This window comes from Glycine soja, chromosome 17 (genome assembly GCF_004193775.1).
Source record: "Glycine soja cultivar W05 chromosome 17, ASM419377v2, whole genome shotgun sequence".
Taxonomy (NCBI): Eukaryota; Viridiplantae; Streptophyta; class Magnoliopsida; order Fabales; family Fabaceae; genus Glycine; species Glycine soja.
In genome coordinates, this window is record NC_041018.1 from 8514971 (window position 1) to 8539525 (window position 24555).

At 30.2% G+C, this 24555-nt stretch overlaps 1 protein-coding gene and 1 pseudogene across 2 annotated transcripts; one reads left to right on the forward strand and one right to left on the reverse strand.

Annotated features, from left to right (window-relative positions):
- Positions 1–1489: 1489 nt before the first annotated feature.
- Positions 1490–3862, forward strand: LOC114393429 (codeine O-demethylase-like). The gene is made up of 4 exons (XM_028354782.1): positions 1490–1825; positions 2306–2553; positions 2726–3053; positions 3407–3862. Exons 1-4 carry the CDS (start codon positions 1604–1606, stop codon positions 3662–3664), a joined length of 1056 nt encoding a protein of 351 aa, XP_028210583.1. The 5' UTR covers positions 1490–1603; the 3' UTR covers positions 3665–3862.
- A 2501-nt stretch (positions 3863–6363) lies between these two features.
- Positions 6364–11048, reverse strand: LOC114393428 (annotated as a pseudogene). Its single transcript, XR_003662559.1, has 8 exons — positions 10646–11048; positions 8941–9515; positions 8462–8841; positions 8255–8341; positions 7823–8152; positions 7270–7680; positions 7091–7150; positions 6364–6930 (listed from the first exon to the last, which is right to left on the reverse strand). The product of XR_003662559.1 is annotated as a pyrophosphate-energized vacuolar membrane proton pump-like (transcript).
- Positions 11049–24555: the final 13507 nt, after the last annotated feature.

Sequence of the window (24555 nt, forward strand, 5' to 3'; positions counted from 1 at the left end):
CGAAGCCCCATAGTCTCGACCACTGTGGTCCTTCCTCACCCTTGCCATCATGGTTTCCATCCCCTCTTACCACATAGAAGCGTCGTGTTTACTCTATCTTCTTGCACCCCATATGAAAGAAAAAAATACCCAAATAGACAAAATATCCCCACCCTCATCAAGCACACATTCCGAAAAAGTATTTCCACAAAACAACATGCGTTCTAGAAATGCATTTCCAAGATTATGTTGGCATAATTCCATAAATGCATTTTCGGAGTGTATGTTGTTTTCTGGAAAAGCATTATTACAAAATAAATTTTTACCCCACTTAATGTGAAGAGGGAGAAAGTAATTCACCTAGAGATTTATGTTTGATAAAATTAACGGAAAGCTAGTTGGTAGTTAAAGTTGAATGCCGGGAGTTAGAAATCTTTAAACTACTTTATTAAATTATAAATGTTCATAAAATTAGTTATTGAAATATTTAAGAAATGAATAATTACATAAATGACATATTTCAAAAATGCAATAAAAAAATTGTACAAATATTTTAAGGATAAAAATAAAATATAAAAAACTAGAAGTTAGAAATTAACATTTAAAAAACACTAAAAGTTACTAACGCTAAAAATTACTTAAAAAATCTTGTTTAGCCAATAATCAATAAACTAGTAAAAAAAACTAAACTAACTAAAATGGTTTTTAAACAAGTTGTAATGTGAATTATGCCTTTTAGGCCAGTTAAAAGGAAACGGTCCTTGTTTATTTGCATATTAGAAATGTACAGAGTCAAAGACACAAAAATAGAGGTGCAACCATCTCAGTTCAGTATGAGATTCACCTCGAAAACAATTATTAAGTTACATGTTAACTTATTATTTTTATAAGTTGTGATATATATATATATATATATATATATATATATATATATATATATATATATATGAAGACACCAGATTGCATAATCCAACTGTAATACTTCTCCCTATTGTAGTTCTTTTTTAAAATAAAAAATCTTATTTAAGATTACTTGACAAACATTAATGAACATTGTTTCCTGTAAAAAAGTTACCAGTGGTTTGAGAGAAAAAAAGTTGCAATGGCATAGTGTTGATTTAGCCAATTTTAAATGATAAAACATAGAGGTTTGATGAGGTTTATTGTTTCGTTTGGAACCATATTAAATGTCAGTAGCAAACACAACAGTAAATATACCCCTAAAAAAAGTGTTTTATCATGAATGTCACGCAACTTCAAAGTTGATTCCCAACAGATGTGTATTTTCGGATTTTCCCTCTTTTTCTCTTCCACCTTATTTTTAACAGTATTCATTATAAAAAAATCAGGTAATACGGACATACTGATGTAATGTTCTTTTCGGAGTCATTGGATTAAACTGTTCATTTTCTTTTTTAATACACTAAACTAAACAACAAGTCAGGTAATATGATTTGTGTTAATAAACAAATTAATGAAAGCATTCAGCAAGATAAATGAGGGAGAATAAAAAATTCAACTTTAACATATCGTTAACTTAACACTACTGAAAACTTGCATTAGAAAAACACTATTGAAAAACTATTCATTTCTTCATCAGCAACTTCACGGAGGAGAGAAAGGCATGGCTGGCAATATAATAGCTTCATCAGTGCCCAAGAGCGTCCAAGAAATGTCCATGGATGGTGATGAACCACCATCAAGATATGTAGTTAATGGAAATAGCTTTGGATCTAAAGATTCTTCTGTACAGTTTCCAATACCCATCATTGATGTGCGTCTCCTCTCATCAGAAGATGAGCTAGAGAAGCTTAGATCTGCTCTAAGTTCAGCTGGATGCTTCCAGGTGTGGATTTATAAAAAAACCTTACAACAATTTCATTAGTGCACGCATGCTTTTTTCCCCCTCAAAAAGCATAGTTGACTGCTACTTAATTACATATGTCTCGAAGCACCATAGGTCATATGTTGCATAAATGGACTTTCTAGTGTCTTTGAATTTATGATGCACTTCTAAACTTGAGGATAAAAGGGCCACTTCCACTTTATCAAGATTAATTTTGCATTTTATTATCTTGATAGTGTATATATAGGTAAATTCCAATATTGCTACTGATTACTCTTCTTTGAACCAAAGATCCCTTTATGTAGATAAGTATATAAATCCACTTTCACATGCTGCTGATTGTTAATTATGTGATTCAAGAATCTGATGGGTAGTGGTTTAGAAGGTGATCTGACTTTCTATGTGATAGGGATATTAATGTTTTCATCTTCCTTGGGTTTACAAATCTTAATGACTATATTTGACATGATCTACCAACAGGCAATTGGTCATGGAATGTCAAGTTCATATCTTGACAATATACGAGAAACTGCAAAACAATTTTTTGCACTCCCAGAAGAGGAAAAGCAGAAGTATGCTCGAGCTGTTAATGAATCTGAAGGGTATGGAAATGACAGAGTAGTTTCAGACAAACAGGTCCTTGACTGGTCCTATCGCCTAACACTTCGAGTTTTTCCAGAAACAAAACGAAGGCTTTCTCTTTGGCCAAAAATTCCTACTGATTTTAGGTACTACCCTTTTCTCATGGTGAATTTAACTGTGTATTAACTCTTTGGAGCATGTTCTCTTGTACTTCAACCAGTCCTGGCATGCCCTAAAAAATAGTAATTATAATTAAATTATGCTAAACTTATCTATTAGTTGGAAGATTTCTTGATATTTTTTCTTAATATTATGCAGTGAGAAATTAGAGGAGTTTTCTACGAAAGTGAAATCAATGATGGAATATCTCTTGAGATGCATGGCGAGGTCACTGAATTTGGAAGAGGGTAGCTTCGTGGACCAGTTTGGGGAACAACCGTTGATGCTAGCGAGGTTCAACTTCTATCCACTTTGTTCTAGACCTGATTTGGTTCTTGGCGTCAAACCTCATACAGATAGATCAGGAATCACAGTCCTGTTGCAAGACAAAGAAGTGGAAGGTCTTCAAGTTTTGATAGATGACAATTGGATCAATGTCCCCACAATGCCTGATGCTCTTGTTGTCAACCTTGGCGATCAAATGCAGGTAAACTAGGTTCTGTCTCAAGAAATTATTCTACTTGTTGATGCTTAATCAAGATTCATCAAACTAACAGAGTGTCCACGTCATCGATTAAGTGACGAAGTGACTACATCATCACTTAATGGACTTAGACTAACACAAGTATCAAAAACAAAAGTTTGGAAATGCCAAATAAGAAAATAAAAAAATATTTTGGAAGTAGTAAACCGAAAAAATGAGTATGAAAAACATATTTAAGCCAACTAAAAATTACTATATTTTGTACTTACTTTCTTGTTGGTGCATCATTAACTAAATTTTGAGGCGTAGGAAGTGTTCAGTTGAAGAATGCTTGATGAAATTGGTGATTCTTGCAGATCATGAGTAATGGAATATTCAAGAGCATAATGCACAGGGTTGTGACCAATACAGAAAAGCTGAGGATGTCTGTAGCAATGTTTAATGAGCCAGAGGCCGAGAACGAGATTGGACCTGTAGAAGGTCTAATAGATGAGTCACGGCCAAGGTTATACAGAAACGTTAAAAATTATGGTGATATCAACTACAAGTGTTATCAAGAGGGAAAGATTGCACTAGAGACTGTCAAAATTGCAGATAACTCTAATCAGAGGTGAGACTGTTTCATATTTGAATTCCCAAAAGACAAGATTCATCTAGACCAGCCGGTTGGAAAGTACATTAAAGTTTTTGTAATTTAAGTCAAACCAATGAACTAACAGAAAAAAAATATGTATGGTTCTCTTACTGTGAAACCGTAACTAGTCATACATTTCAATCTCGTATAAAATGGTACATCAACTAGTTTTAGCTTATTCTAGTTAATTAGTTAAATTCGATTTATATCAATTCTTAAAAATGGTAACAGAAAAGGCAATATCTTACGTTTGATAGCTTACGTTAACCCAGTGATTAAGGTGCGCTGCATAACTTGACTTCTCAACTCCCAACTTTGAATTACCACCTAGAAATTAGTTCAAAATAGCCATTAAAATGCACTTGGACTATTAAATACATTTTTTAACCAAAATAAAAATACATTTTCATGATCAATGGCATCAAGTGGCAAGGCAATTTTCCAAACAAATTTATCTCCATATGGAACAAGAACTACATCACATGCTCAGGATCCTAGCTGACAAAAAAAAAAAAAAACATGCTCAGGATCCTCACTCATGTCAAAGACAGAAGATCACAAGATGGAGAATGTACAAGTTGGAATTATACTCAAAGAAATTCAAAATCAATAATCTAATTTTCGCCTCCAGTAGTCAGATCTGAAATTCTTCATATACTCTATGAAGAATCTAAAATATTTGAGTTGTAGATCATATAAAAAATTCCAAAACATTTTTGTTTTCATCTCAATCAATCAAGCAGATGAGCATAACTTTAACAAAACTGGATATGAAATTTTAGGAATGACAAAATTATTTAAACCTACTAAGGATAAGTATGGCCTGCAATAATTACCAATAAGAGGCAAATCTGGGAAATCCATTTCATTTAGTGTACACAATATTAGATGAAGATGATACTGCAGTATCTTCAGATATCTTGGGCAATATAGACCTCTCTGGCAAATCATGGAACTTCTCTTCATGTTTTAATACTTTTGGTTTTGGTAATCCAGATGATAAAAAAAATTGCATAATCAATGACTCAAAAACGGGCATTTATATTGCACAAGTAGAAACCACAGTGGAGATCAAAACTATCCCAAGCAGTAATTTCTACTAATTTCAACAAAGACTTGTAGCCCAACGTGTCAATTTCTGTTGGCTCCAACTTCAGTTTTTCAAAAATTCTTGCTGTAGTGTGCGTGATAAACTGTGATCCAGCTGCATAATGATCATGTCCAGCACATGGCATTTCAACCAGTTGAAACCCTTCACTTTTAAAAATGTCGACAATCTGATCACAGTGTGACGTTCTTGATTCAGTTCTTCCTACTCGAACTTTATCAAAAACAAAAGAAAGACCATTCCATCCATGATCCATCTTTTGCACAACTTTTTAAATTTGTCTGTTCCTCTGTATAACATGTATTAATTATTTTTAAATTAAAAATATCTTTAATTAAATAAGAGAGATTATATTAACATGTATTTAGAAGAGAAAAAAATATTAATAACAATGATATTTTTGAAAAGTATACAAATTTTGGATAAATTTATTATTATCAACTAAACTAATTACCTTACCAAGGGGAGTGAGCAAGGTGTGTGAGTTTGTAAACCTCATGGTACCGTGTTTAATTCTCAGTGACACAAAAAACATTAAACTAATTATTTTTCTTAATGTTGATAAATTTGATAAATGAATCTTATAAATAGGAACGAAAATACTACTTCTCTTCCATCTCTGTCCCAGGGCCGCTTTGGATTCGGTTTTGAAGGGAGGGGTATACATGAAGAGGGGTGTTTGAATGGGAGAGTGAGAAGGAGAAAGGAACATTGGTTAACACAAAGAACGACAACAGGTCTCTTTAATCTCTAGGTAATGTGAAAAAGACAAGGTTTTGACTCTTCTCTCTGTGTATCCCACATCTTTGTGACCTTTCTACGTTGCCTCAACATTGGAATCAAGCTTCCATAGAACCACAAGAATTGCATTGTGCGTAATCGAAACACAAGTCAACCCGAGGAGTTTTTTCATGTAAATGATTCTAGAACTAGATATGGAGCTTCAATTAGGATCTAGGTTTGGGTTTGTTGTGGGATTCTGATTCAATTCATAGTTGACGAGACAAAGGTCCACTGTGGTTTACAAGTTGTAAAAATTAATAATCCGTCTTTAAAAGATTTTAAAGAGACTTGTTGCTCGTGTCTACCAATGGTCCTGGATCACGTACTGTTAGCGAAAAACTAACTGAATGGCCATTTTGGATAATATAGCAAACATACAAGACCAAAACGAAGAAATACGAAAACATAGTGACCAATATAAAATCTTAGCCTTTTATTTAACATGCCACCTCATCAAAACAATCTATATTAAGGACACATCAGTCGTTAAACACTTCCATAGTTCTATTATTAAATTTAATGTTGTTGATCAAAAAGACCAACATGGATCTATTTGTAAACACAAAGAACTAAATTGAGAATTTTAAAACATAAAAAATCAAAATAAAAGAAAATAAAGTAATGCTCTTAAGGAGGAATTATTTTAGACTTTTGAGGTTTAAATATAATTGTCAAAACTCAACAATTCAATTTATTTTATATTCAGAGTTTATTTATTTATTTATCCATTTCTTAGTTTTAATTGAATTAGTTCATTTGCAAACACTCTTAATAACAGACAATATAAATATATATAAAATATGGTAAGGAAATATTAAGAAAATTGGACCATCCAAAAGGAATATATAAGAAAATTGACCACGCGGGAGAGATGGTAAACATCATCGTCGTCGTCGTCATCATCAACCTCCTCTTTACAAGGAAAATTTTCGCTGCAGGCTCAGCCTAATCGAGTGTCTTAAAACTACATGAGACAAATTATACTTTTGTTTCAAGGTGGGGGATGGAAAGGTTTCAAAAACAATGGAATTGACATGACAGATGAGTTAAAGACTAACAAAAAAGAGAAGGCACTGGTAAAGGAACGGGCTTTTCCTTGTTCTGCCATTGTAGAAAATTGATGGACGATGCTCTTTTTTCTATTGAATCCTTTAGATCTTGAAGAGTAGGCCACCATGTGTCGCAAAGAAGGGAGCAAACACAAGAGACTCAACGGCCATGAGCTTGATAAGGATGTTAAGTGAAGGCCCTGATGTATCCTTGAGGGGGTCTCCAATGGTGTCACCAATAACAGCTGCCTTGTGACAATCTGACCCTTTTGGACCAAGGCTCCTTGCATGCTCAGAAGCACCAGCCTAATACATTACACCAAATACATAAACAATCAAATTCAGATTACAGATTTCATTACACAACTACCAAGTTGCCGTGCAATTGTACCAGCATTTTAAATTGAAGAATAGCTTCTGGAGTGAGAATTCAATTTAATAATACAGCTTGGCATAAAATATTTACCTCAATGTACTTCTTGGCATTATCCCAAGCACCACCGGTGTTGGATGCAGAGATAGCAATCTGTAAACATGGAATGGAAATATGTCTTAGAAGCAAAGAATAAAAGGGGAGAATGACAAAGGCCAACAAGTAATTGAGGTTATTAAACTAGTAATAAATAGTGGTGGATGAAACATCACCTGTACACCAGACACCAAAGATCCAGCTAGGACACCAGAAAGTGTTTCGACACCAAAAAGGATTCCAACAACAAGGGGTGTAAGCATGACAAGAGCACCAGGTGGAATCATTTCTTTAATGGAAGCATCAGTGGAGATCTTAACACAAGTGGCGTAGTCAGGCTTAGCAGTTCCCTCCATCAATCCTGGAATGGTGTTGAATTGCCTGCGTACTTCCTCAACCATCTTCAGAGCAGCACTTCCCACACTCTTCATGGTCATGGCAGAAAACCAGTAAGGAAGCATTGCACCCACAATCAAACCAATGAAAACCTTTGGAGTCAACACATCAACAGTTGTAATAGCAGCTCGGCTCACAAAGGCACCAAAGAGGGCCAGAGATACAAGGGCAGCAGAACCGATGGCAAATCCCTAAAACAGAATAGCACACTATATAAGCCACCTAGCAGTAAAAATGATGTTTCCATGAACTTGGAAGAATAAGGTTTGAACATAGTTAAAAAAACAGAGAAGAATTAGGTTTGAAGAGAGTTAAAAGGCCGAAAATCTGCACCTTCCCAATTGCGGCAGTTGTGTTTCCGGCAGCATCAAGGGCATCAGTTCTCTCTCTAATTCTGTGACTCATACCGGCCATCTCAGCAATACCTCCAGCATTGTCACTGATTGGACCATATGCATCAATGGCCAATCCGGTGGCAATGGTACTCAGCATGCCAAGTGCAGCAACGGCAATACCATACATGGCAGCAAAGGTGAAACTAACAAAAATACTGATTGCAATAGCAAAAATTGGATAATAACAGACTTGTATCCCAAGGCAAGGCCAAAGATAACATTAGTTGCAGCACCAGTCCTGCAGGAGTCTGCAACGTCTTGCACCGGACTGCAAAACCAAACAGAAAAGTCAAGATAAAAATCTGATGAAATAGATGCAGAAAGGTAAAAAAAAAAAGAAAAAAGTAAAACATTACCAAAAATTGCTTACCTATATGCATTGCTAGTATAGTACTCAGTTACAAATCCAATAATAAGCCCTGCCCAAAGACCAACAGCAACACACAAGAATAGCTGCCTGCAAGACGAAATCTATGTCGTAAAAATCTACCATGTATTATTCTATAAATAGACATAACCCATCCTTTAATAACTGCATCATAAAATAAGTGATTCTAATAGAAGTTGAGAAACTTACCAATTCTTGACATCTTTCTGCACTCCAAAATTGAAGATAGTGAAGGAAGTTGGGAGTGCAATCCAACTAACAATTGCAATCCCAATAGTCATCAAGGCAGTGGAAATGATGAGCTGTTTCTTCAATGCAGGCTCAATCTCCTTTACAGCCTTGATCTCAAAGAAGTCAGTTGCAAATAAAGTTGTGAGCAAACAAACAAGGATACCCACAGAACTGATAATTAGAGGGTATAACATAGCAGTCAACTCATGATTCACCCCAAAAGAAGAGATGGAAGCAACAACAAGAGCAGCACAGGATGACTCGGCATATGAACCAAAAAGATCAGATCCCATACCAGCGATATCACCAACATTATCACCAACATTATCAGCAATCACCTGTGTACACAATGATTTATTCAGACAAATACAAAAAGGATTAACAAGAGAATGTTAAAAACCAAATAAGGGGGCTAGTTTCTGGATTATATTTCTTACAGCTGGATTTCTTGGATCATCTTCCGGGATGTTTCTTTCGACCTTTCCGACAAGATCAGCACCAACATCAGCAGCCTTAGTATAGATACCTCCACCTACTCTTCCAAACAAAGCCATAGAAGACCCACCAAGACCATAACCAGTGATGGCCTCAAAAAGACCACCCCAGTCATCACCATAGTAAATCTTGAACAAGTTGATGGCAATGTAAAGAACCAAAAGACCATTTGCAGCAAGGAGAAAACCCATAACTGCACCAGATCTAAAAGCCGTAATGAAAGCCTTTCCAACACCCTTTCTTGCCTCCAGGGTGGTTCTTGCATTGGCATAAGTTGCAATTTTCATTCCAAGGAATCCAGAAATAAGCGATGTGACACCTCCAAGCAGGAAAGATATGGTGCTGAAAACAGCAGTGGCAAGAGCTGGCTTACACATTTTAGTTTGGTCATAGGTGCAAGGCTGGTAGCTTGTGCTGAATCCTTCCACAGAGCCAAGGAAGAGGAATATCAAAATGGCAAAAGCCACCATGAAGATTCCCACGTACTTATACTCAGTGAAAAGGAAAGAGGTTGCTCCTGTTCATATTCAAACACCAATAAATAAGCGAAGCATTCTTAAACATACACCAACAAGCACTAATTTAAAATAAGAACCAGCAGTAGAAAACACATCCAAGTAATTAAAGGTCGAGTGAAATGCAGACCTCTAGCCAAGCAATGGTTGCAATTGCAACTAATACCAAATTTATTTTAATTTTAAATATAAACTGGTCAAAGGTAACAGATTACAAGGTTTTTGGAGATAAAATGATATACAGTGGTCCAAATTTAGGAAGCAATACAGAGTTTATTATAGGCAAAATATTGCTGGGACTGGCAGGAAATATGGTAAATGCACTCATCTAGAAATTGGGACCATGAGGTCCACAAATTCATCAGAGCAACTATTTCATCTGTTATTAAATCAAAAGCTTCAAATACAAATATTAGGAAATCTCTGAGAAGACAAGGGCCATAGAACCTCAAGTCTAACACAGCACATAGATTGCAGTATCAGAAACCACACAAACTTTTTCCACAAAGCCACCGACAGACAAAGAAGCAGCACATATACTGCTCAAACCGAAAGATCAAGGCCAAAAGAAGCACACACCATCCTGAGTGATTCTCACTCTCAATGAGCAAAGATTTTTAGTGAGGCAAAAAAAAACATAAGCAAAAAAAACGGCACCAAACTAATTTCGATTGCAAATTACTAATTTACCACATGAATTGGTCTTGTGGTTCAAATCCCATAACCAACATCGATCTTTTTTTAATAATTAAAAAATAACACGAGGCTCAAATCATGCTGTAGGCCACCAAGCCAGCTCAAAAACGTTTCAGAAACCAAGAAATGAAGCAAAACAAAAAAAGGTTAAAAAAAACACAGTGGTAGCTCTCAAAACCAGAGCATAGAGTTCACAAACAACCAAAACCCGATAAGGAACAGCTTAAAAATAAAAATTAGAATCAAGAGCTTTCTCAATCAAAATCCAAACAAGCCATGCAGAACGAAGCACAACAAGATCCTGATCTACCCAGAAAATTGAAAACCACGCCGACACAGCAATTTTCATTTTTTAAACTATTTTTCGGAAAAAGAGACGGAAAGACAAAAGACGGAACTCGAGGGTAGATCTCATAAGCCCGAGAGAGAGAGAGACCTTCGGAAATGGCGTTTTGGATTTCGGCGCATTTGAGGACGACGTTGTGGTCGTTGAGGCCTTCCTCTTCTTCGATGAGGTAATCGTTGTAGCCATTTTTGCCGCCGCCGGCGTTGGAGGAAGCGTCTCTCGCAGCGGAGAGCTTGACCTTAGAGACGAGGACCCACTGGAAGAGGGCGAACGCTATTCCAATGATGGCGCAGACGGGAATCAAAATCTCGGTGCCGAGATCTGGGAGAATCACTGCTCCCATGATGGATGAGAGAGATGGAGAGAGAGAGAGAGTGATAGTGAAGAGAGGGAAGGGAAGAAGGAACGGAATGAGTGAATGAATATGAATGGGTGGAGAAGGGTTTTATTTATATGTGACACAGAGAGAGAGAGAGGATAGGGGTGGGAATGATGACTCGAGAGACAGAAGAAGGTGTGTGTGGCTCAGAATATGAAAATTTTACCAATATCTGTCATTTGTAATTTTCCTAAATGCCAGATCTGATTTTTAGGTGACACACTTCTCTCACTTTTCATTCTCATCTTTAATATATTACTATTATCTTCTAAGTTTAAGTAATTAATACTATTCCTCTAAAAAAAAGTAATTAATACTATTAAGCTGATATGGTTCACAAATTACATTGTATAATTAAGAATTTGATTAATCTAGGTTGCCAATTTGTTGTGTAAACAACAAAAAAAGTTGCCTATTTGAAATTTGAAATATATATATATATATATATAGTTGAGAGAGGTGAATTTTTTAAATAAATATAAGTATATTAAAAAATATAAAATGATGTATTTTATCTTTTATCTTGTTTTTTTCAATTTAATCATTTATCTTTTAACAAGTTTGATTTCATTTTTTATTTTTTCAATTTAGTTATTTATCTTTTAAAAAAATTAATTGCTTATTTATCTATTTTTTGTTCAATTTAATCTTTTATCTTTTAAAAAATATTTTGATCATTTTTTTAATTTGATTTTTCAGCCAATTTAATATTGATGTTATTAATCATTTAAAAATAAATTTTTTTATTCAACTTTTCTCATTCCTCTCTACTTCCTTCTTAACTTTAAATAGGTTGAGCAACCAAACTAAATAAATAAATTAAGATGAAAGACTAAGTTGGAGTGACAAAAAGGTTGACTCCTCTATCTTCATTGTCACTAATCGGCCGAAACATAGATCAACTCGTTTGATCTTATATTTCAGTTTAAAGTAATAATCCATTTATTTTTTGGTCAAATTAGTTTTATAAAAATAAAATATTAAAAAAATAATAAATATATTTTAATTAATTTATATTTTATAAATATTGATTATGAAATATAATAAATGTTCATATGAAGAAAGATAGATCCAAAAATATTATTGTATGAATTATAATAAATGTTAGGATCACAATCTTTAACATGCTTTTGAATATTTTCTCTCATTGATTAAAATATATTAAAAATTGTAAAAATTTAGTAGGTCTTATATTTTATTTATTGACTATTTCTCTTGTGATTTTAAAATTTTTAATACACTTTAACGGATAAAAAAAATTGTATGGAGAAGTATGATAAAGAATATGTTATTATCATTCATAAGTTATTGTTTGAATTGTATGGGGAATAGCATATTCATTTTTTATTTAATATTTTCTTATAAAATACTATGAAAGTTTGTAAATAATTTTTTATGAAAGAATTCACATTTTACTAGAAGATTAGAAGTAGGTTAGCGATTGAGAAATTTGTATGAAATTATAAATTTAAATCCTTTGCAACCATAGATTGATAATGATGAGCGGACCTGGATATTCCGGTGTTTAGGCAATATCTGCCAGCGTGAGATGTATTTATTAATTGAACAGTGTATTTATTAGTATCTTTTTTCTGAGGTATAGTATTTTTAACCTTTTTCACTCTACAATATATATTATTTGTGATTAAAATTGTACTACTATTTAGCTTCTTTTAATCTCAGTTTGATACTATTGAAATTAGATTACCACCTTGCCACAGTTGGCAATCTGATTCACATCCCCGTCAATATTGCTGCACTGATGAAACAGTTATATCATAATTTAATGAGGTGGATTTTTACTACCCAAATCTCTAATCTCACACCCTCCACCAAAAATCCCACTCCCTCTGAATCTTTATTCTAGACACCTAGCATTGACCCAAAGCCAAAGATTTGAACCCCTGTCGTCGGTGCAACTCCTTTTCCTCATGGTTTTACGGTGGGAGTGCTCCCCTATAATGTAACTCGTTGACTTCACATGCTACGAGTCGAAGAAAATGACAAAAGAGAGCAATGTTCGAAGAAACATCATTTCATTTTCAGAGGAAAGTTTCCACCATGGTTGGTTTAATGACTGTTGCATGTTTCAGGTCACTGGCGTCGCCGCTAGCATTGCAACTTACTCGTGATATCTCTTTCTTATATCATAAGGACACTCCTGTTTGGTTTAGAGAATGAATATAAAGATAAATTTTTTAATTAAAATAAAATATAAAAAATTTGAATCCCACGAAACAAAATATATTTTTTTCTCTTGTATATGATTTCTCTCATTCAAAACAACCACATCTTTAAGAAAATACATGATTTGTAAAAAGGACCAGCAAAGAGGCTGTTAAGGACTATGGTTTCAAGATGATGCCATTAACCACTAGATTCGACGATAACAATAATATGCCTCCAACCATCCACTGTAGGAGAAGTGGTCAAAAGAGAAAGTTTAAATTTTTCTGTTTTTTTAGGTGTTATTGTTGAAAATATTTGATTTTTTTCCTTCCTTTTGAAATGAATAGGTCAATTTTTTGACACAATTTTTAGTTAATATGCTTAATTTTTAAAATAGGTTTGGTAAAAGAGTTGAATATGAGATCTTCATTTGTGCAATCTTGATATGAATCTCATGAGTAATATTAGAGTAGTCCATGGTGAAGTACATCCTCAACTCCTTCTTCGACTATCACAATGTTGGTATGAATTTGATGATTAATATTGTTGTTGTTGAAGGTAGTGGCATTGTTGTTCATGAAGTCATTATTGAAAAGGGGTTGCATTGTTTATGTTGTTATCATTGGACAGAGGATGTTGTTGTTGTTAGGTTCTAAGGTTGTGTTTAGTGAGCATGCTTAGTATCAGAGATAGTGTGCAATGAAGAAGATGAAGCGTTTTGTCAAAAACAAAAAAAAAATCATTAACCATTATGTGCACGACATGTGATAAATTCTGGTTAACATAAGTTACATTATTACACTGTAGGGTGTGTTACAAAAAATAAAAAGTTTTGGAGAGACAGATATTATTGTTCTATTTTTTTTTTATTTGACAATATAAAAGCTTTTACATTGAGAATGCATAACCACTAAATTCTTTAAATATTTCACATAATGTTTTCCATTTAAAATTTAATAAATGTTTATTAGTCATTCATTATTTTATTATGTATTTAAACTCCACTAAATATAATTAAATAGTCTTACAAGTAGCGCTAGTGCATGTATTTTTTTTTCATTATTATTACACAAATATTATTTTTTATATATAAGAATCAAATATGATATAAAAAATTTATAATAAGCAGATATCTTATTCCTCGATTAGTATTACACACGTATATATTCTTCATAGGGCAACAACATCTTTTACTTTTTCTTTTTTCACGTATAAACACACCTTGCTTTTAAAGAGGATAAATAAGAATATAAAACAAGTTCCTTTTCTTTCTTTGAAGTTTATTTTTGTTAGGCTTCGAGTTTCTGATGATGAGCTGGTACCTATCTTAAGGAGCGTATTTCAAACGCATCCAGTGCCCGAATCAACTTTTCGCCCTCCCACCACTTTTTTCCTAATTTCTTACTTTGGAAAGCAAATTAATTCAAACTTTGATGAATAATCTTCCCCCCTTACTAATTACAAAACTATAAAACTCTGATTGATGATACTTCGCTGTCATTCCGTTTGAATGAACCAAATCATGCATTTACGATATGGCCTACCATTTATATTCTCACCCAAATACGAGCCAACAACTTAATTACATGCCACAACTGATATTGACCCTTAAATAGATTCGCATATGATGACATTTTCTTATATTTAAAAAGTAAAATGTTAGTGCAAATATTTTCTTTTTCTTCTCACGATGGCCAATGTAAATCAACCAATAAAAAATAATCTGAGATGACTTTTAAAAATAATTATTATAAAATTCAATATACACATTATAGTTTATTATTGAATGAGTCTAAATTTATTTTGCATTATTAAAGCATTTAAACAAAATTCTATAAATAAAGGATTTTAAATTTAAATTTTCAACAGATGTTTAATTACTAGCAATTTCTACTATAAACGATTGTAACAACTGATTCATGGATGAACCATTGAACAGTAAAATATATTATTGGACATATTAATTAGATAATGAACGGTCAAGAATTTTAGTTGATAATTTAATTATAATTGAAATTTTAATGTTTGATTATTGTTAATTAATTAGTCATGATTAACTTAATTAGTCCTTATTAAGCCTAACCCTAAATCCCCCTTGAGCGTTGTTCCTCCGTCATTGCCGTCGGCGTTGCACCATCTCTGTCTCCTTCATCTGCACCCACCCACCGCCTCGACTGGTTTCTCATGGTGGTCGACTTTCTTGCTCATGCTGCACACAACACCACTCTTGTCGACAATGACACCTTAAGAGAGAGAAAAATGTGATCATTAAAAACATTTTATTTTTTAATTATTAACAAATATCACTGTTCAATGGTGCATCTGTCAACAACTTATTTCATGGTTCATGGTAGAAGCCGCCATGTTTACTTCAAATTTATTTGAGCTTCACTCTATTAATTTCCCATTTGCTTTATTCAAAATCAACTCTACTATTCTTATTTTCACTTTAGTTTTCTAAATGATAAAAATGCATAACTGTTTATTCATTAGTTTTTAATGGTTGAACCCATACTATTCTTCATTAAACTCTCTAACTTTTGTGTTCCAAAGATAAAAATGGTGTTGTTTTTCACTTTTATAACAAATAATTGATGTCCATTTAATTCTTCATAATATAAAATACAATAACTTTAGTCCGTAAAAAAAATAAACTTTGATTTGATTTTTTGATCATGTAAAACGCCGCTAAGGCATCTCAAAATAATTAATGAAATATAATCAAATTAATTTATAAGATAATTAAAACTTCGTTACAATCATCTCTCTCTCTGGTTTAATTAAAAATAATAATATATTTAATGCTGCTTTATACAATTAATGAACTAATTAATAAAAAAACAATTACAGTTTAAGTAAGAGGACCTTATACATTTGATTATTCAGCAAAAAAAAAAAAACCTCAATACATTTGATTATTTGAATAATGGAAACAAGTTTTTTTTTCTTCTGTAGAACAGGACAAAACAACCGGGAGCTCTCAATCTGAAGGCTTCCACATGTTTTCCCACTCATAAAAAAACCTCAAGGTTTCGACATTTAGGAATCGATAGTTCTGATCTGAATGCATAATCCTTAATTATAATTCAATTTTAATAATATTTTCTATTCATAGAAGAAAACTCAATAACACATATCACCCAACAAATTAAAAAGTATCTGTACTTGTAAAAAAAAAAAAGTATCCGTAATAGAAAAAATAATTAAAATCTTATCCAAATTCAGATATTTGTATCTTATAGATACATCTATCAACTCGACACATAGGTGGAACGGTTAAATGATAGCGATCGTGAATCCATGAGCCAAACCTCCACTGATAAACATTTCACTGGTATATATCATTTGCAGACATTCACCGGTTTTAATTTGTTCACAAATCATAAGCATGCAAAGACAGCTTAACCATATATACGTAAATAATGTTCATTAAACTTGTATTCCCTTTATTCGCTGTTAGTTGGCACTTTGTAGTGTGATATACTCCAAATCATACATAACTAATTATTATTCAATCAAATAAATAAAAAATGCTTCAAGTTTCAGCAATATTAACAACTTAATATATAAACCCACCTTACATAAAAAACACAAACTGTTGAGTAAGTGAAGCTAATATATAGTGCGCTGTCATGGGTGGTGGAGGGACCAAAGCACAGGTTGCTATCGAAGCCCCCATATGTTTGTTAGCTATGGTTGGCAGCATTTGTAATTGGTAAAGGTAGATCCAAAATCATCATTTGTGGAAAAAGGATTATTGGTTCCTTTTTAAGGTTTGGTTGGAGGAGGTTTCCATGGGATTGGGATCGGATCAAGACTTGTTATTGTTTACAAACAGCATCGTTCGCATGTGCTGTTGTGCGAATCTACTTCCAAGGACTCGGGTCGGAGCATTATTAATTAATCTTTAATTACTTTCCCAACCATGTAACTTCAAACAAAAGGATTTTTTCACACACAAATAAATACAGTATCTTTTATGAATAAAGAATGCGTAAAACTAACTAAATAATATATTTGAAAGAAAAGTTCAAAATAAAATATTAACAATTATTATAAGAAGAGAAAAATAATTATATACTTACTATATAATATTTTTACATTGACATCTAACAATAAAATGTAGAATATTAATTAAGAAGAAACTCAACTTTCCATATGTATTACTCTATTCTCTTAATCAAAAAATAAATTCCTAACATATACTTAAAGAATCTAAGTTATTTATTACTTATATATGATATCTTGTGAGTAAATTTGATGATAATATAATTTTTTTTTCACATGTGTTGTTTTTTAAACACAATCAAACATTAAATCTGAACATCTTTTATAATGAATATTTAAATGTTGATTCAGCATCTTATACAAAATCAAACCCGCAGACTCATTCCCTTTTACTATATTGGTTAATACATAGTCATTAGAATCTTATAAAAAAAAAAGTATAGTGAGAAAAACGTTACCCATTGTTTTATGTAAGTTGTAATAAACAATTCCGTGCAATTAGGCTTGCAATGTCCCGCGTGGAAGCGTTACTTAGATCTCACCGACAATTGTACATAACTAGTGTTATGAGCTCCCAAATTGACTTCTCTCTCCTTTTTTCAGCTATTCTGCTGTTATTCACTTAACATGTTTAATTTTATTAATATTTAATTTTATGATTCAATTTAAAATTGTATGATTTTTAAGGACAAATTGAAAAAGAAACAATAAAGAAGTTAAATTCGACCATACTCCTACATTCATGTCACATTTTTATGGTGCAGTGAGTCTGTCCTACGTAGTATGTCTTCACAATCAAACTAACTCTGTATGCATGGACAATTAATTTAATTAAGAACCTTTTAATTATTTTATATTAATAATTTTTTTTAATAAACTTCGTTCTAAAGTTCATAAACATACGAAAGTATTCAAAATAATTTTAATGGAACTTAATGAGACTTATAAAAAATAATTTACAGCTTTCTTATTTGATAAACTTACTGAAACAAGTTGTTAATTTTTAGTTTGTTATAATAAACTTCATGTTCAATTTTATAATATAAATTCATATGCAATAAAATTTCATTAACATTTACTTATGCTATTTTCTTAACTGTACATTAACTGTAGTTTATATATATATATATATATATATATATATATATATATATATATATATATATATATATATATATAATTTAAGAAAACTTATGTTTGCATTGTTTAATATAATAAGTTAATTCAGTAAAATGTATAATAAATTAACATTATATTTAGTTTATATTGATTTTTTGTTTTGTTGAAATCAATATATTCTTATAATTAAAAATCACGAAATCAACTCTTAAAATATAGGAATCACATAAATCAGTTTTTTCTCTTCGAACAATTTTTTTCTGAAGCATGATAGAGAATCGAATCCTTAACGATTTTAGCTAAGTTGTACTTTAATTGTGATTGTGTTTATTATTATTATTATTATTTTGATATCTAATATGATGAGCCGCTTTAAGGGAATTTGGTGTCGGTTAATAGTGCTTGAAGTCAAATATTGTAGTGGGAAAGCCTACCAAATATTTTGACATGACAAAAAAAATTTAAGTGATAAAATAAATAAGCAACTAGAAATAACAAAGAAAATGAAAAAGTAACTATATATGGAGATGATGGTGTTTGAACTTAAAGAGCTACATTTACCTTTTAGCAACCCTTTCCTATTCATGGTCGATGAAAATCCCATTTCTTGTTGGCTGCAAAAGGTCATGTTGACCCTAGAGGTGCTAGAGAAAAGACAATGCTTAACATGTCAATAGAATACAATAAAATAGAATGTTCTATTTTATTTTATTTCTCTTACTTTCAGCATTTCTTTAATACATAGAATCAAAACATAATTAAGTCCTAAGGTGATGCAATCATGTGTGAGATAATAATTTATTTAATAAAATAATTTATATTTATTTTTTATATGTAAATTTTTCTTAAATCATTGATTGTTATACATTATGAATGAAATTTATTTTTATTTCGGTGGATTATAGAACATTGTAATCTCTAACAGATGAAATAAAAAAAAATCAAAACACATTGTTTTTTTAAAGTCTATTTCCTTATTTTCTTTTATTATATTTTTTTTCTTACTTTAACCATTTTCATAATAAAATTAAAATATAAAGCTTTCTTAAAGTTGATTTTTTCTCTAAAAAAATATACATAAAATGAAAGATTTAATATATAATAAAATCCTAAAAAATAGCAATTTATATTGTTTTTTTTATTTTATAATTTTGTTTGCATAAATTATTTCTTCAAGGAATAAAATGGTTTGAAGATGTAAATTTGTCAACAAATTATAGTTTCAATGACTGATGTAAAGTGGAGATATACACTTTTAGTCAACGTTAGGTTGGTTCAAGTGAAATGAATTGAGTTTATATCTCTTAAATAAATTATGTATTTCAAATCTTATTAACAAGGAAAACATGATTGGAAAAAAGTTACTAAAAAGATTGATCAAATTTTTTAGCAAAAATTAAGAATCTATGAAGCCGAAAGATACTTCACATTTATGACATAATAAAAAATAATATACTTTTAAAATAAAAAAATACAAATTATTATTTTGAAAATCAAATTATATATTAACTCTTGGATAAATAAAACTTCACCTATATCTTTTGCTTCTTCTAAAATGTTTTACCACACACTAGTCACTTTAGACTCATAGAATCTTCTTGAATGAACTGGAGCATAAAAGGGTGGAACATTGTAATCTTGATTGCTTCTGATGTACAAAATTCAGTTTCAATAACTCTAATGCATTTAATTTCTTGCACAGTTGTTACATGTTTATATATATCAATAGTTTAATCAATAACAATAGTTAAAAGGTTAAATTATAATTTTGATTTCTTATCATTTTAAAATTAATCTCGATCCTCTTATTTATAAATTAAGACGTTTAATCTTCTTGTTTTTCAAAATAAATAATTTTACTCATCTAAAATCAAATGTTAACTTTGATATGTAGATTGTTGATATGATATTTATATGAAAAAATATTAAATAAAATGAAAAATAAAAATATTTCAATAAGAATTAAACTCATTATCATTTTATTCATAAATAAAATAATAAACCACTAACATGCTTTGCTTATTTACATTAACATTATTTTTCACGTATAATTAGTTAAGAGTTATTAATTTTTTAAAAATTATCAAAATTTATAAATATTTAATATATATATATATATATATATATTTTAATTTTATTTTATATCATTTTATATGTTTATATTTTGAATACTTTACATATTTTTTAAACCAATTTTTAATTAAATTTCATAAATTAATACTTAATTTATTTATATGATTTTTATAAAAAATTAATTTTAATATTCATATTATCCTTACTCTAATTATTTACATAAAATTAAAAATATTTATATATTAAATATTTTTTAATTTATAAATTTTGATCATTTGGAAAAAAAATTAACAACTTCTTACTAATGATACATAGAAAATAATGTTAACAAAGTTAATTAAACAAAACAAGTATTTTATTGCCTTGTTTATGAATAATTTTATGTAAATAATTAGAGTACAAATATTTTTTTATTAAAATAAATTTATATAAAAATTCTTGTAAGTAATTTACATATCAATTTATGAAATTTAATTAAAATTTGATAAAACAAAAATAAAAATATGTAAACTATTTAACATAAAAACATATAAAATAAAATTAAAATATTTATATATTAAATATTTTTTAATTTATAAATTTTAATATTTTGAAAAAATATAATAACCTTAGACTAATTATACATAGAAAATAATGGTAATGTATTTAACTAAATAAAATAAGTGTATAACTGATTTATTACATTATTTATGAATAAAGGATCATGTAACTAAACACTAATATGCCACAAAAATTATTTATTTTAAAAAATAAAATAACTAAATATCTTCACTTAAAAATAGAAAAATTAAAATCACACATTTAAAATTACTACAGAAAATCAAAATTATAATTTAACCTAACCAAAACAATTTTATTTGGACGGTTTGTGTTTAATTCCTGTGTTATCTTTTAATTTTGAGATAAAACAACATTACTTCCCTAGTTTTTTTTTTTTACAGGACTTGCCTAAAAATTTATTAAAGAAATGTCATAATACCTATACATGTAATAAAAAGATACTCACACTTACTTTTCATTTTTTATCATTTAAACCCCACAATTCTTTATCCTATTGAAAAATGAAATAATTAAGATTTTTATTCACATATAATTGTGATTATACAAGACATATATAAAATATGGTAAAGTAATAAACTCTAAATTACCTGTAACTTAAATTTAAATTGTAACAATTGACCATTAATTATTCTATATATCATATCAACAGTGAAAGATATCTCACATATATTCTTTCATTTCTTTGTGACTGCTATAAATTATCTGTAAGACGGTAACCTCTGATATCTTTCTCATTTCTCAAGTGTATGACACTTCTTTCTTCCACTATTATACATATAATTGTGATATGATTGTCATTTTCCGTAAACAACATTTCCATTTAAAAGAAAGAGGAAAGGGTACCCACGGGGTTGCATTTGCACGACAAAGTTAATAAGATTAATTACACTTCCACCACATAATAATAGTAGTTAAGAATATGTCATACCACTTTATCCCGGTTGATATTTGACAGCTTCGTTAATGATATGCTAATATCTTAAAATACTTCTATTCGAAACAATAGATATTCCATCTTACTTACCAAAGGTGTGAATTCGAATTGACAGCACCAACTTATGGCCAAATCAAATTAAAATATCTCCCCAGTGCCTAGAGCCAAAACCATTTAAAAAATCTTGTGTGTATTAATTTATTCATAAACAAAGAAATATCTTTCACGCAAGTTTTATGATATCTTAATATAATCTTAGAAAATAAAAAACCGTGTCCCGTGGATTTGGGATACGAAAAGCACCTCGTATTGTTGTAACAGGTTTCATATAAGATCATTATTGTTGTTCCCTCGATCTCTGATTATAAAATACAGTTGATTAATTTATATTTATTAAAAATTCAATAAACTAAATTATTGGTATTAAATTAATAATGTTTTTTGACTTTATTCTTAATTTTATTGAAAATCTATTCATCTTTACTAATTTATTAAGAGAGAAACAAATAGTTCAGAGTATTTTAATAAAAAAATTATTAATATACCAGGAGATAAAATAAATATTTATATAAAAAAACAAATAAAAATATTAACTATATCTTGTAAATGGAAATAGATTAATATATTTTTAGTCAAGATAAAGTAAACGATGTAAGTGAATCATATCTTTAGTTGGAGTTGGGGATTTTTTTTATTTGTGTAGGATGAACACAGAACATATGATTATAATATATTGTAATGAAAATAATAAATAGATGGTGGCACTTTGCGTTGCTTAGGCATAGAACGAAGTTTTGGGATGAGATCTAGTTTTCAGATAATCAACCACACAGTTTGCGTCAGAAAACTGCTTCTTTTAAATTGTATAAATATAAAAATTTAAATAACTATTACAAAGATTAACAGTAGTAATTACTATTTTCTTTTCCAAGCTGCGAAAGGGTTATTGCTTGTCTGTATGTTGCAAATTGAGTGGGCAATGACGATTTTAAAGACTGTGTGTGTGTGTGTGGACATGGTTCATTCCCCCTTGTAAGTTGTGAGGTGATCGAATGGAGTGAACTTGAAGGACGTTGAGTTTTTATGGGAATATAACCCTTGTCCACTCTCTCAGAAGAATGATTCATTTCACGGCAGAGATTATGAAAAGTCATGGGTCTACGTTAGAAATATTTTATGAAAAGTCATGGGTCTAAGTAAAATTGGGTTCAATTTATTTAAATAAGGTATTGACTTTAAGTTTTGTCAATGAAAAAATTGTAATTAAAAAAATAAACCTATTAAAAGTGGTAAGCTATGACAGAGATTATATTAAATGTTTTTAATTTTTTAATATAGTTGTATCATATGTGAAATTGTTAAACCACTTGACTTATTCATGTTTATACAAATTCAATAAAACCAGTAAATCTAATCTAACCTTTTTTTATTTTTCCTTAGGTCAAGTATAAGCAAGACACGTTTACTCATTCCTTTCCTATGTCTAATTAATTAATGAGCGATTAGATTTAGAAGATATAAGGTTAGTTTGAAGAATAAGAAATAATAAAAGAGAGGAAAGATTACCAATTTGATCTCTCATACTAATAAAAATTAATAATCAATATTTATTGATAAAAAAATCATTAAGCATGTTGGTGAAGATGGTATCCATCCTATTCTCAAGTTTTGGATATATATATATATATATATATATATATATATATATATATATATATATATATATATATATATATATATATATTGAAAAAAAGTTAACTCCAATAATGAATATTATTTACTCCAATAAAATTATCCCACACAAAAGATATATTATTGTGCAAACAGAATTAAATAACAATGTGTAACTAATCAAAGACTATTCAAGAATAATACTCACATATTGAAGTAATAAAAAAAATACTCACATATTTTATTTGTAGTTGCAGTCAAAGTTTGGCAACAAAATAATAGTTAATAAAGAAAGATTTTCGTGTACGCTTGTTTTACTTTTACATAACTTTATTTCTAATAAAAAAATTGACAAAGGAGTTTAAAATCTCACTGAGTTTATATTTTATTTAGAAAGATAATTTGTATTTAATTTTTTTATTTACAATTTTTTTATACCAATAATAATCATATATCACAAGTAAGATTTATCTCTTAACTAGTGAATTAAGATACATGTAATCTCTGAAAAAAAATGTTCGTGTGAGAAATGGAAACAATCTTCAATTAAAACATTGCGTAGAACCAAAAAAATAAAAACATTGCGTATTTGTATTAATTTTAAACGTGTCAAAGTTTACATAGGGAAAGAATTTCACCTTTTCCACGTCTCCTTATTTTAAGATAAACGCAATGAATTATATAGTATAGTTTGATTATATTAACTGGTTCTAGAAGTTGACCATTAAAATAAAATTCTTGCATGCTGACGCTCTGTGTCCTTTGTATAAAATCCACACTGTTGAGACCGAAGAGCTTGAATGATGATTTGTTGTACAGCGTCACATTCACAAACGCATGGCACAGCGAAATTTCCTTCAATATGCGATGATGGTAGGTAGTAGATACATAGTTGGATTGGATATTCTCTTTTGTACCTTTGGATTTTTCATTTTGACCCCACTCCAACACCTTCACAGCACTCCAATGCTGTAAGGCTATTGCCTCCTTCGTTACCCGTCTGTTTGTTACTTCTTTGATTGTAAATTACCACATGTTAGCTCATTTTTGTGCTTTAATTTTGATTATTATTATTATTATTAATTA